The 13,052-nt window shown below is 38.2% G+C and overlaps 1 protein-coding gene across 10 annotated transcripts in view; it reads right to left on the reverse strand.

The window, feature by feature from the left end:
• Positions 1 to 13,052, reverse strand: part of PTK2 (protein tyrosine kinase 2) — a 189,087-nt gene that overhangs the window by 38,066 nt on the left and 137,969 nt on the right. For 5 of the 10 annotated variants that reach the window (XM_074557683.1, XM_074557658.1, XM_074557672.1 and 2 more), the window contains 5 exons: positions 9,433 to 9,516; positions 8,268 to 8,285; positions 4,569 to 4,625; positions 3,176 to 3,196; positions 2,048 to 2,145 (listed from right to left, as the gene is read on the reverse strand). In XM_074557683.1, the coding sequence (XP_074413784.1) occupies positions 2,048 to 2,145; positions 3,176 to 3,196; positions 4,569 to 4,625; positions 8,268 to 8,285; positions 9,433 to 9,516 (278 nt within the window). The remainder of the gene's footprint in view (positions 1 to 2,047; positions 2,146 to 3,175; positions 3,197 to 4,568; positions 4,626 to 8,267; positions 8,286 to 9,432; positions 9,517 to 13,052) is intronic. The other 5 variants (XM_026790465.2, XM_074557623.1, XM_074557634.1 and 2 more) reach the window with 5 other exon arrangements.

A 13,052-nucleotide genomic window follows, 5' to 3' on the forward strand; every position in this document is an offset into this window, starting at 1 on the left:
ACTGGAATGGGCTTATTCAAGGAGCTGAATGTCCTCCTTCCAAGTGGGAAACTGGGAATTGTCCACTGTTTAATGAGCAGTTTACAAATGAACCTTTCCTCAAAATGCTACAGCACTGATGAATATCCTCATCCAATTTTTAAGGCCAGTAGGAAATGAAGATTCAGAATTATGTTCCATCTCTGCTCATGCTTGGTCTATTTTAAATCTATTTACAGACAAAAATTACCAGAATTAGAATAGTATTTCTATTTTGCAGGATAAAGTATCTTATTTTCAAAGTTGCTCACAAAAGAGATCTTCAAGTTGACTTTGCAGGAAAATATTGATCTGATCCTTTTCCCACACATCAAATGCCCATAAAGTAACTGAAAAAGCTGATGGTAAATCATGATTTTATTATTCCCTTATGAAATCAGGATTGAACAATCAGCCTGGGGATGAGACCTCTGGATGCCTGCCAGACCCATCCCTCTCCTGTGTTAAACATCAAGGTATTGAAATATTCTTTAACCAACAGGGGCATCAAAGGGAAGAATCTGAGCGTCTGCAACCAGCAAAGAGATTTGGCAGAATAAATGTTGGAAAAGGTCTGATATTGGGGGTTTGTTGACCTTTTGGTTTTGGATAAGGAGGCAAACCAGTGAGAATGTATAAGACTGGACACATTTTCTGTACTGAGCAGGAAATGTTTTTTTAAATGACACTTTGGGATTAATTCCACAGTTAAGCAGCCTTTAAAGACAATCTGGGATTCCTGGGATTGCTACAGCTGAGCAATAGGATGCTATAAAGCCATTTTCCACTCAGTACCCTACACCTGAGGCTGGCTGTGACCCTTCAGGAATACCTGGGAGAGGTGGATGCTGAATCAGGACTTTACAGGTGCAATGAACAGGGATAAATGGAATTTTTGAGATTCAGCTTTGAGCTAGCAGAATAAAAGGCAAGGAATATCCTCTATATTTTTGCACTCAAGCTGAACATATAAAGGCTACACTACCATGTTATTAGAACTAATCTTACATTAATTTTAAGATTTCTTCCCAGAGTGTGAGTTACACTCTGTGATCAGAACATTAAAATTTAATGACATCACTGTTCTGTTTCACCTTCACATATCCCAGTGTCCTAAATGAAGTACATTCTTAATAGGCAAGTAAATCCACAGGTGGCTGTTTAAAAATCTCAACAAAGAATGCCTGAGTAAAATCCATTTTCCAATTCACAAAAAAAGAATGGAGACAGTCAATATTTTCAAAACAACAGCCCATAGAAAAGGGTCTTTAATTAGTTTTACAGAGCTCCAGACTTATCTACCATTCACCAAGCGAGTGAACCATTACTCCTTGGTACTCCTGTTAACTTGGACAGAATGAAATGAAAAATAAGAATCTCCCTCAATGCAAATTATAACAGATGTGCTTTCTAAATAAGGTATCAGACCAGACTTCAAACTTGCCTGAAACAGAACATTTATCCTTATTTACTTAAATATTGCATTGAAGATTATTTAACCCACTGAGTCCAGGACCCTAGCAGCTGTTTCTGAAGTTAGAACTAGATTATTGTCCACAAGAATTCTTGTATAATATATCAAAATTTCCAACAATTTAGTCTAATATGAAATATTTATTTTATTAGGTGGCTTTGTTGAAACTAACTATTTCTTGCAGCTTTCTCTTGCGATTTTACACAAATTTTTTGATCTACTGGAAATGAATTCTTAGTCTTTCTAGAAAAACTCATGAGCACCATCCTAAATTACACAAGTCCCTGATTTCACTGAGGTGACTCTTGTGCTTTGGGATTTTGCTGGATCAGTGTTCAAGTATTTTGTATTTTATTTCAGGAAAACTTTAGGAACTTTATTAGGAACTTAAGAACTTTATTAGCCTTTGTTGTGAGACAGACAGTGAGATTGTCACTGGACCAAATTTTTATTTGTTCTGGAAGACTCAGACCAAGACCTCTATGGAATACTCTAATTTTTTTTTTAACCTAGCAGAGTTTGATTGTTAATTCTGCTTTGACAAGTGAGGCTTACCGGGCTCATGTAAACTCCTTGGTGCACATCTCCAAACTGTCCTTCCCCAATGCAGCGCCCCAGCTCAATCCTCTCCCTTTGAATTTCATAATCTCTGGCTACAAGAATATAATGCACTTGAAATATTAAGTTGCTGCTGAAGGGCAAGGAAATAATCCACAAGACACAAAACTCAAAGTAAGTCACTCAAATGTCTCACATATGAAAAACTAAGATTAACATTTGCTGCACACCAACCTCTAGAGATGCTGCACACACACAGTGGAGACCTCTCAAACCTCTCAGTTTGAACCAAAGCAACAGGAAAAGAACTGTGAGATTGTTAATTTAATTACAATGCACTTATTTCAGTGCAATAAGTATAATTACATCCTTTTAAATTACAGCTGGTGAAAGACAAAGCACACGAACAGTTTAAGGCTGTTAAACTCAGCACACATCCCTTTGGCTGTTTAAGAGGACTCCACCATGTGCTGGTTTAGATTTTGGAACCATCAAAAAAAGCCCAGAGAACTTTTAAAGAGGTAACTGCAAGAAAAAAATACAGGAACAAGAGAATGGCAAATAAAGACAAAATGAAAGAGCAGAATTTTGAGTGCACTACACCTCTGCCAGTGTAACTGAAGTAAAATTGAGATGTTTGGTGGCCTTATGCAATTTTGTTAATGTCACAGTTTAATAGGCTGAGAATAATACTGATAAAAATGGCTCAGCACTTCAGCAAAACATGTAATCAATTGCAATTGAATGATTTCATTTGCAATTTAATTTCTAGCAGATATGGAAAATCTTTCAGGAATAGCAGAAAAGCATGCACAGTATATGTTTTCACCTCCACTTGTATTATTCAGAGAAAAAATTATAACCAACCAGCTTAGAACTTCATAACCTTGACTTTGACATCATTAACACTACAGAAGTAATGTCATGTAGAGCTGGCTAACAAGGTGATAAATGCCGTTTTCATCTCTTTTTTAAGTACTGCATTTTCCTCTTTAAAATCCCAAAGCTAACTGGTTTAACTATAAATAAATAATGTTTATTAAATGAAAGTGAATAGTAAGCTTTAAAATTCCACATCATTCCAAACTGCAAGCATACAGGGATGGGTAAAGGGTCTCCTGTTACCTTCATCTATTCCATAGCTTTCTGCAGTGCAATTAAGAGAAAAATCAAATGCTTACTTAGACAGAGCTTCTTAAAATCAAAACAGGACAAACATTTTTCAACATAAGAAAAAAAGAAGAAATATACTGATGCAATTTAAAGTTTACATTAGCAGAAGTCACAGGTCTATTTTTGTGATCTTTACTGACTCAGTCCTTTGGGAGCTGAACACTTGAGTCCCCTTCAATCCAGCAAAGCACTTAATGAATTTCCCTCCACAGCCCATCTCATGGGTTTTGCATTGAAGCCATCTTCAAGTGTTCAGCACAGCCAGGGCTGGGCCCACAAGTAATTACTGCCATGAGAATTTAAATAAAAAGGTTGAGGGGTGGGGAGGAATAAATTACACAAAGTTAATTTGTTAACAAAAATAAAGGATATCATTTATCAGTATGTTTTGAACCTGAAACTATGTTAAAACAATATGTAGTCACTTAACTGCAAGATATTAAAAATGCTCAGTTTATTTCTGGAAAACATATATTCTTGCTTTTCAAATACTGATGTTCAAATATATATATATATATATATATGTTTTGTAAAACATATATTCTTGCTTTTCAAAGGTTTTCCACAGCTGTGGAAACAATGCTGTGAACACTGAAGTGATCATGAAACATTCTGCCCCATGGAGAGCTCAGAAATCTGCACAAGTTCATGGTCCTTCAGCAGAATGTGGCCCCAGCTCAGCACCATCCTCCCCTCTCACACTGACCAAACCTGATGCTTTTGGCAGGATTCTGCACCAATGGATTGTCTGCTTCCAGAGAAATCCTTGGTGGCCCAAATGCAACTGGAATTTTCCAGATGCAGCTTTTAAAATCAGAATATTGGACTTTCATGTTAAATGACTTGGCCTTGACAGTTTAGGATTGTATCATAATTCAAACAGGCTCTAACACAAAATCCTTGTGGTAGCTGCAGCACCACTGTTTTTACTTCAACGATGAAGACTCAGCAGAACTTTGAATTTCTATTTTTGTTCTTGCAGTCTTTCATCTTTAACAAAATTGCATGTGGTAGAGTTGAGTGTTCCTTTCTCATGGAACTGGGAGCACCAGATCTGTCACAGAGCAAGGTGAGATGAGATACTGACAGACAGCAATCCACAGAGCTTGCCACACTGCTCTCATCACAGAGACCTTATCCAGTCTTTAAGTGTTATGTTCAGCATCACAATCAAAAAAAATTCTGCATTTTGAGACGAAAAAAGAACTTTACTGTGAAATCACAGATAGCAGGAAAGCAGAACATTTTCCTTGCACATTTATTAAATAAGGCTGATATTTTTAGTTCCTGCTAAATCAAAGAAACTTTTGGATAGGAAATTTCCCAAGGTAACCATGGCACTTACTTGAGGGCATTGTGTAAGTGTCTTCTTCATCTATAATCTCTGCATAGTCATCAGTCTCTGCAAAGGGAGGAATTGAAGAGTTTCGGGAAGAGCAGATGAAAACAATTCCAGAACAACAACTCCAATGTACCAAGGCTGGTCTGTCCCAAACCCCAAGCTCAGCATTGCTGGGTCACATTTAATACAGCATGACTAAAACTGGCTCATGCATAATTCATGATATGATAATGACCTCAGTGCCAACTGCCTTACATCACAGAGATGCACTCAACAAAGAAGAAAAGGAAGATTCGTTTGTGTTCAAAAAAGTTCAAGTTTTGTAACTGGGACCTATCTAAACTGTTGATTTAAAATCTTTTAAACAGCAAATTCCATTGCAGTAAAGAGAAAAAATTATGAATTAGTTAAATTGCTTTACCTTCAATAAACTGGCAATAACAGTTCGCTATTTTTTATGTCAAACAGGCAGAAGACACCAATGATGTTCCAGGGCAGCTTCCCCCTACTGTCAGTGTGGCCAGCTGAGTTATTTACCACAGAATCTTCTAGAGCACAAAGACCTTTTTAAGCCACACTCTCTTTCCCATTTTTCTTACAATTTTCCTTGTTAGTGGAAATTCACAAGTTTTGCTGTGAGGACTCAGGATTTCATGGACAGGTTTTGGTAACAACTTCCCAAAATTTTCAGAAGAATGACAGTGCACTTCTTCCTCTGTTTAAAATTACATCATCTGTTCTCAAAATGGTTTAAATGGTGTCAAGTCACATCAGAATGTCCTCCCCTTGCCCTAAAGAACTTCCAGTGTGTGGAGGTAATTTCCTAAAGGTCAGATCAACTCCTCCAGGGGTTTTAAAGCCAGTCCACAACAGAGGGTTCATTCTTTACTTCAAGGCTGTCAAATTCTACTCACCAACTTTAAACACAAAGAGAGATTCTCAAAACTGAGTAATTTCCAAACCCATTGTGCAGTTTTTGTGGTTGATTTGAGGTGATCACACACTGGAAAGCCTCTGGAAATGATGATTTCCTCCCCCTTTTCCCCCATCTGCCCTGGAGCACATGGATACATCCCTGCAGCTCCCTGGCCTCATTCCAGAGCCATGGCTTGGACTGGGACAGCCACAGTGAATGGGAAGAAGGATGGGATGGACCCTGAGCTGAACCCAGCCCTGAAACCAGAGCCAGGCTTATCAATATTTCACACACAGACAAGCAAGAGGCTCAGTTTTCAGGCAAACTGAATATTCAACAATTAGGAAAGTACAGGTTGCCTATAACCTTTGAAGTTCAACACACTTCAGGGAGTAAGTGTAATTTTATGATCCTAGTTTCTTACTATTTAAATATAATTGAAGCTGTTTTTTTCTTTTGAACTCCTGTAGGAATACACCAGGTAAAAGCAGAATTGAGAAATTCCATGTAATTTTAAATTTTGTTAGGCAATTTCTATTTGGGACATTGCAAAACACAGTCACCTAATGAAAATGCAATAAATTCTAAAGACAGTGCACAATTCTGAACAGGCAGGACACTCCAGAAGCACTTATCTCTTTCTTGGTATTTTATTTTCTTCCCTACATTACAAACTAATGTTTTTGTAAAAATAAGCCTTTGATTTTAAAAATAAGCTTTAAAAAAATCCCCAACGTGATGGAGACAAATCATTGCTTCCCTCCAATATTGTGATAGGATTTTGTTGAAGATATCAGAAAGTTCTTTATGTTAGAAAATTGACTGGATGAAAAATATTGTAAACACATCTAAGAAAAATTTTTGAAGTCTGGAAACCAAACTGGTGCCACTTTAAGGACCCCAAACACTTTTCACACTAGGTTACAGAATAGTGCTTTCAGAATGTGATCAATGGCAGGGCTTGTTCATCTCTTTTTTTTAAATTCATGAGTTAATTCATACTAAAAGCATTCTCAGAGCAGCACAGAGCACTTTACATGCTTTTGATACATTGCCCAAAACCATCATGAAACCAGAAGTCTTCATAATCAATCCAAATAAATTAAATGTACACAATTAACTACACAAACATTTCTTGTTCCACATTTAACAATCTGAAGAGAAATATATAAAAAACTAATTCCTATGTATGTCTGGCATTGGTTTTGGGAATTAAGAGAAAAATTCAGTCCAGGCTGTGCTCAAAGTGGTCTGGAACAAAGAGAATTGACCTCCTCAGAGGGGCTTGGGCCCAGCATTAATGACAGACTGAGAATGTCACCAAATTGCCAGAACTGTGCCTGCTAAGAGATTCCAGAACCTCCACTGAGCCTGAAGCAAGGCTGAGCTGGGCAGGGCTCTCCAGGCTGCTCCACAAAGGAGGATGTGTCACAGCACCCTCAAGAGCTGAACACATCCAGGGATTCCAGGTGTCCTTGGAAAGTCCAGAAAAACTCAGATTTAGTAAGGGGGCTCATCATGCTGCCCTCCTGCACTTTTTAAACCCAGCAGCATCACTTGTTATGATTCCTGGAGATGGGCAAAATGAACAAGTTGCTTTCAGGAAAAGGTAGTGGTGGTCACTCACATGAATGAGCCAATCTGAGCTTCACTAAATCTGAATTAATTTATTAAATGTAGGGAGAAACATCCCAGGGTATTAAATCCATAATAGCTAATCCATGACCTTAGGCACACATTTGAACCTCTCTTTTTCATAATTTATCCCATTTATCAGAGCTTGTAACTTATAAAAGAAGGCAAGTTTCAATAAAAAACTATGTAGGGGGTAGTATCTGAAATATAATTTTTAAATTTATGGCAGAAAAAAATATCCTTTTGATGTTTAAGAAAAGGAAGAAAATGGTGTGGTATTATCTTTAGCTTATATCTGAAGGGAAGGAGATGAAAAGTTAATAAACTCCCTTCATATTTTACTGAAAGGAAGGTCACAAGATGTGATCTCTACTTCCTCTTATCCCCCTCCTTTGCATATTGCTTTTATGCCCTTTGTGCCTCCTACTTAGAAGAATAAAGGTATACACACTACCAGTAGCAGCAGTTTGATTCTTTCCCAACATCAGATGGAAATCCTTTAGAAAAATAGCCAAAAATCTCTTAAAAAAATCAAACTCCCACTTCTTTTAAGAAGAAAAAAGACTTTAAAAGTCTGCAGAAGTGAAATATTTTGTAGTAAGTTTTAAAGTTTTTAAAAGAAAACCCCAAACATTAAAATCTGTCTTTAAAATTATTAGTTTGAATAGCTGAAACCTGGTTAATATTCATGTATTCAATCTACATTCATCTATCTTGTAGAGCTTCTTTTAATGCAAGGAGCACTTTGATGCCTTTAAAGCATTTCTCAGTAGACTCATTTCTCAGGTGTCACATCCACTGATCTCACCCACTGACCAGATTAATGATGGTGTAACCATTTCAATCAAACTGGACACTTGCAAACCTCTAAACCTTCTTTGCATCATGCCACAAGTCTCACTGCAAACACATGCACCACCACATCCCTGTGTGTTCGAAATAGAATTTTTCCTTTTCCAATTCCAGTTTAGCAGACAGCATTAGTTGCACAGCCTGTAAAGTATAATATTTATCAGCTAATACCCAAAGCAGACCACTTTTGAACACTGAAAGCTGGATAAAATGTATTACTAAAATGTGCATTAAGTGGTATATGGAGATAAGAGTTGCATATTGCACGTTAGTAACACACAGACTAGAAAACATATTACCGTCCCCACTAATTTCATCTGCAGATCCAGGTGGCATGCAAGGAGAGAGAAAAAAGAGGGGGAGAGAGAGGGGACAGAGAAGGGGGAGGGGAAAATATACTATTAAATTCATGAGTAATCCAAAAGTATTCAGACTGTAGTTATCTTATATACCTGACTCAAGAGAAACCAGAAAAGCAGCAGAATTTAAGACTTCTCACCTAAAACCCAAGGGACAGAGATATGCTCTAAGAAGCTTTTATGATGAAACAGAGTTAATGACTTTCAAACACAAAGGTACACAAAAATTGAATTTGGAACTGGAACTAGTTCTTTTAATGCATTGTTAAAAATAGTCAATTTCTGGGTTTATTCAATACTTTAAGGCAGTTGTCCTACAGCCAGATGAGTTGGCTCAACTTGACTCTGCACTTACACTGAGGAATTTGAAAAGCAGAGTTGGTGCTGACCCTTCCAGAAGAAATGCACTCCTGAGCTATCATCAAGACATGAGAGAGAAATGGAACCATCTAAGTTTTAATGACACATAGCATTCATTACTTGTACAAGGCTGAAATTTAAATGAGTGGCAAAGAGAGCAACTCTACAGGGAAGATTTCAAACAAACACCAGATTCCACGTGTACTGCAGCAGCCCTACTGCACACCAAACCCCACAGCAGAAGCTAAGGCAAATATTTTACACAGTCTCTACAGATAATAGGAAATTCTTCTTACCCCTAATAAAGCCAAACTGGTCTAGATCAGTGCTGGACCAGTACGCAGCCAAAAGCATCGCTGTAGTCCGTGTTTAATTCAAAGTGATCTCAGCTGATGCTTATTGTTGCTATTCTGTTTCATCCATAAGCATGCTGTGTCAGGGGTCCAAGAATGAAGTCAAAATATATTTAGAAAAAAAAAAGATGGCAGTCAAGGACTGCATGACTGTATAAATAAAATAATTTAATATGTTTGTCATTGTAGCATACGATGTTCGAAAACACGTTCCCCATAAAAACGGGGACCAGCAAGCTGCACGAAAATCCAATTCAACAGCAGGAAAACATAACAAAATTATTCTTGGAACTCTGTTTACCTGAGGCTAAAGTAGTTTACAAACAGTAACTGAGTTAGTAAATTCAGCTTTTGGGTTAATAAGGCAGCCTAGACAAAGAGCAGAGCAGTACCCTTGGGTGGCGACTCATGGGCACAGAAGACGAAAGGCAGAAAGCGTCTAGCTTTCTTTACTTTATGCTGACAGTGATTGACTCCTTTACAAAGAGGCAAGAAAAGGAAAGAGAAAAAAAAAACAGAAACAAATTATTTGGAAATAAAAGAAAAGAGACTGAAGAGAACATCTACAACGAATGAACATAAAAGTAAAGGTTTACATTAAAATTCTGTATACCCAAATGAAAATACAAAAGTCTCTGAAACTCTAAAGCATTTTTGGTGTTTTCCTTCAAATTCCTTTCTACAGTAACTCATATTTCAGTTTTTAGAAGTAAGACTAGAACCCAGTAAAAAGTCAGACTATGCCAGCTATGTACACCACTCATTAACAACACAAAGAACATTTATCCCAGAAGTGCAACCTGCTTTTCCAAGTTTGTCATCTACGTTCTGTCAGACTTGTGCGACAGCTATATTCCAGCTAAAGTGGCAGTCACCAGACTTAAACATGTATGTACTGACTCTCTGAACCCTTAAAACAACATAGAAGGAGTATTTCATATAGCAGGGTTACACAGAACAAGGGAAAACATGGTTTCCCTCTCCTCTGAAATACAGCACTGACAGATTCTATGATTTCAAATCTGCCACCAGAGTCTTATTCTCAGTGCAGACCTGCCCTGCCAATGGATATTCCAGCTCTGCAAGGACCTCTGGCACCCTCACTACCTCCTTCCCAGTCACCCCACTGCAGGGATGACAATGTTTTAGCGAAGTGCTCATTAGGACAAGGGAAATTCTGGAGTAGGAAAAAATACAAAGAAGCCACACAAGGTGAGAAAGAAGGACACAAGATGATACACAGCACCTGAGGTGATACCTGTTCCTTTTATTTCTTGTTACCTGCTTGCTCCTCTCTGCTTTCCCATTTTTCCTCTCCCCAAAGAAACAGGAGAAGTGGTTTAAAAAGCCAATTAAATAAAAAACCTGCATCTTGGGGCTGGTAGCTCTTCACAGCCAAAACTCAGGAGTGAGGTGCAGCCACCTGGAGATACACAGGTTGGGGATGCAGGTATTAAAAGAGAAGCCCAGTCCCACAGCAGCAGCTACTGGACAGTGAACCAGTCAGTGGTGGGAGGAGTGCAAAAAGGGTAGAAAAGGAAAATTATATTTTAATAAAAGTCACTTCTACAATCAACAAAAACTACCATCACTAAATATGCTGGGTGACTGAGCAAACTAGAATCCCTAATCTAGTGGGAAAATGCACATATCAGAGAGAAAGACAGAACATTAATCAGATTCAATGCTAAAAACTAAAAGAGGTGCAAGGAGAGGGGAAAATTCTTGACTAAGTCAGTGTATCAGTATTTCCATGTGTCTTGGTTTAAGACAATTTAAAGGGGAACACTCTGAGTTCTCCTCCTTGATACTCCTAAGGGACTTCTCTTCCTAACATCACATGGCAGACAATTTTCAGCACTGTCATTCTAGCACAAACCTCAGGTAACACCCATAAAAAGCTTCAGACACACTAGGAAGGAAAAGGAAAAAATACTGCAGCAGGTTTAAGCAACCACTGAAGGGGTGTTGACATGAGAATGAGGGAACCCAACACTCTGTGCTGAAAGAGAAGAACAGGTATAGAGTCACTGCAGGCAATGCAAGCTCCAAAAGGGAAGAGATGCTTCAACTCCTGACCTGCCTGCTCAGGATACAGAGCTAAATTAAGCCTGAAGTGCTGAAATGCTGCTCAGCCTCACACTGATAGGTGGGAGGCACAAGCTGCTGAAACCTGAGCAAACCTATTTCAAATGAGGGCACATTGCAAAGGTAAAAGTGTTTTTAATTCATGTGCATGCCCTGATGCCCTGTGATGGTCCAATTCTGCCCTTGCATTTAAACTCTGCCTTTATGATTTGCTGTCAACAATTTGAGCTTGTTCAGCTGTTCTGCCACAATGAATGGAAGATGCTTTGCCTTAAACCTACCACATCTGCAGTCTAGCTACAAAAGGAAGTTGATTCTAATGGGTTGGTTTGAAATTTTTTTAAAAATAGAAGTTTTAACACTTTCTCAGGAGTCCACAGAATACCATAATGAAATGAATACAACTTAGAAGGATTTCCAGCATTCCACAGCAGCTTCCAGCCAGGTTATAACTGGTGCTCAAGAATGCTGCTGAAAACTGCACAGGACTTCTTAATTGATTTAGTTCCTCTATGCAGTATTCACTCAAATTATTGTGAAAAAAAATTTAAAAGGCAAAAATAAGGAAAGAAATCAGTTGCTGTGCAATAACTATGTTAGAAAGAAAGAGGCCAGGCTTTTACTGCCCTTTTTTTACAGGGCAGTTACTACTGGAGCTCCTCGTTTGGGCAGAGAGCAAACACTGGAAGGCTGAACGTGAAAATATCCCATTCTATTTCATTATACATTCTTGAACCAGTCTGAGGAAAAACCCTGAAACAAAAACCTGTAGAAAGAATAAATCAATTGATTTTTGAGCTTTTGAACTCCAATGAGCACTATGGGGTTGGCACATCAAATATGTTTCTACATGAACAACAAACCCCCAACCTACATGGAATATTTCTCCAGTCACACCACACTGGCACTATTTGCACAGCAGAAGAGTCTGCTCAAATCCAATGAGAGGCCCACAAAGGAGGAGCACAGGAGAATAAAAAACTTATTAAAACCTTAACCAGCACCACAGGCTGATGGAATCATTGCAGGAACTTCCTGGACACTGATATGGAAGAAATCTCTTCAGACTGTCACCACAATTCATTCTAGTACCTTTATGCATGAAAAGAAGCCTTTCAGTCAGTCAGGCTAAAATAGGAAAAGATAACAGCACCAGTCTATTCAGCTGTGATGGGAATCTGAAACACTGTAATTCATTAGCATTGAGGGCATTTTCAACTGTATTATCTTATTAATCAGTGAAATAGCTGGATGAGTTAAGAGCAACTCCCTCCTCCATGAACCTGGAGATTAATGACTTGCTCAAGGTTTGTAAAATCAATCTGCAGTAAACTTTAAGCTTGAATGTCTCCCAGTGCTGTGACCATATGGCAGAGCTAAAGCTCTCACAAAGTCTTTATACTCCTCAAATTACTTAATAATTACTTGATTTGAATTTATAACTATGTCATTTATAGCAAGACTCTTAAGTCTTTCTTTTCAGAAGTGAGCTGTGCAGTGCAACAAAGCTGTGCTGTGACATAATCCTGAGTACTCAAGATACAATTTTTCATCTAAAAATTTAATTACACTTCTCAGCTTTGTCTCTTTGGAGTGTCTTGACAAAATGGATGTTAAAAAACTGCTAATAATTTTTCATACTCAAGCAAAGGCCACCTTTTCCCCACCAACTAACTCAAAAGGAGCTAAGAAATATAAGTCCTGCACAAGAAACCCTTTCAGACCTGGGCACAGGGCAAACCTTCACGTGGAGCACAAGAATTGTGTCACAGAGCCTGCTCTGTGCTCTGCAAGCAGAAGTGATTCAATAAAATCGAATTTGTTTTTCCATCCTGCTCACAGCTTTGCTGCTGATCAGCCTCAAGCCAGGGCACACAGGTCCTTTCACAAGCCAGCATCTCCATTCAGAGCACTTTTAAGTGCT

This window comes from Zonotrichia albicollis, chromosome 1 (genome assembly GCF_047830755.1).
Source record: "Zonotrichia albicollis isolate bZonAlb1 chromosome 1, bZonAlb1.hap1, whole genome shotgun sequence".
Taxonomy (NCBI): Eukaryota; Metazoa; Chordata; class Aves; order Passeriformes; family Passerellidae; genus Zonotrichia; species Zonotrichia albicollis.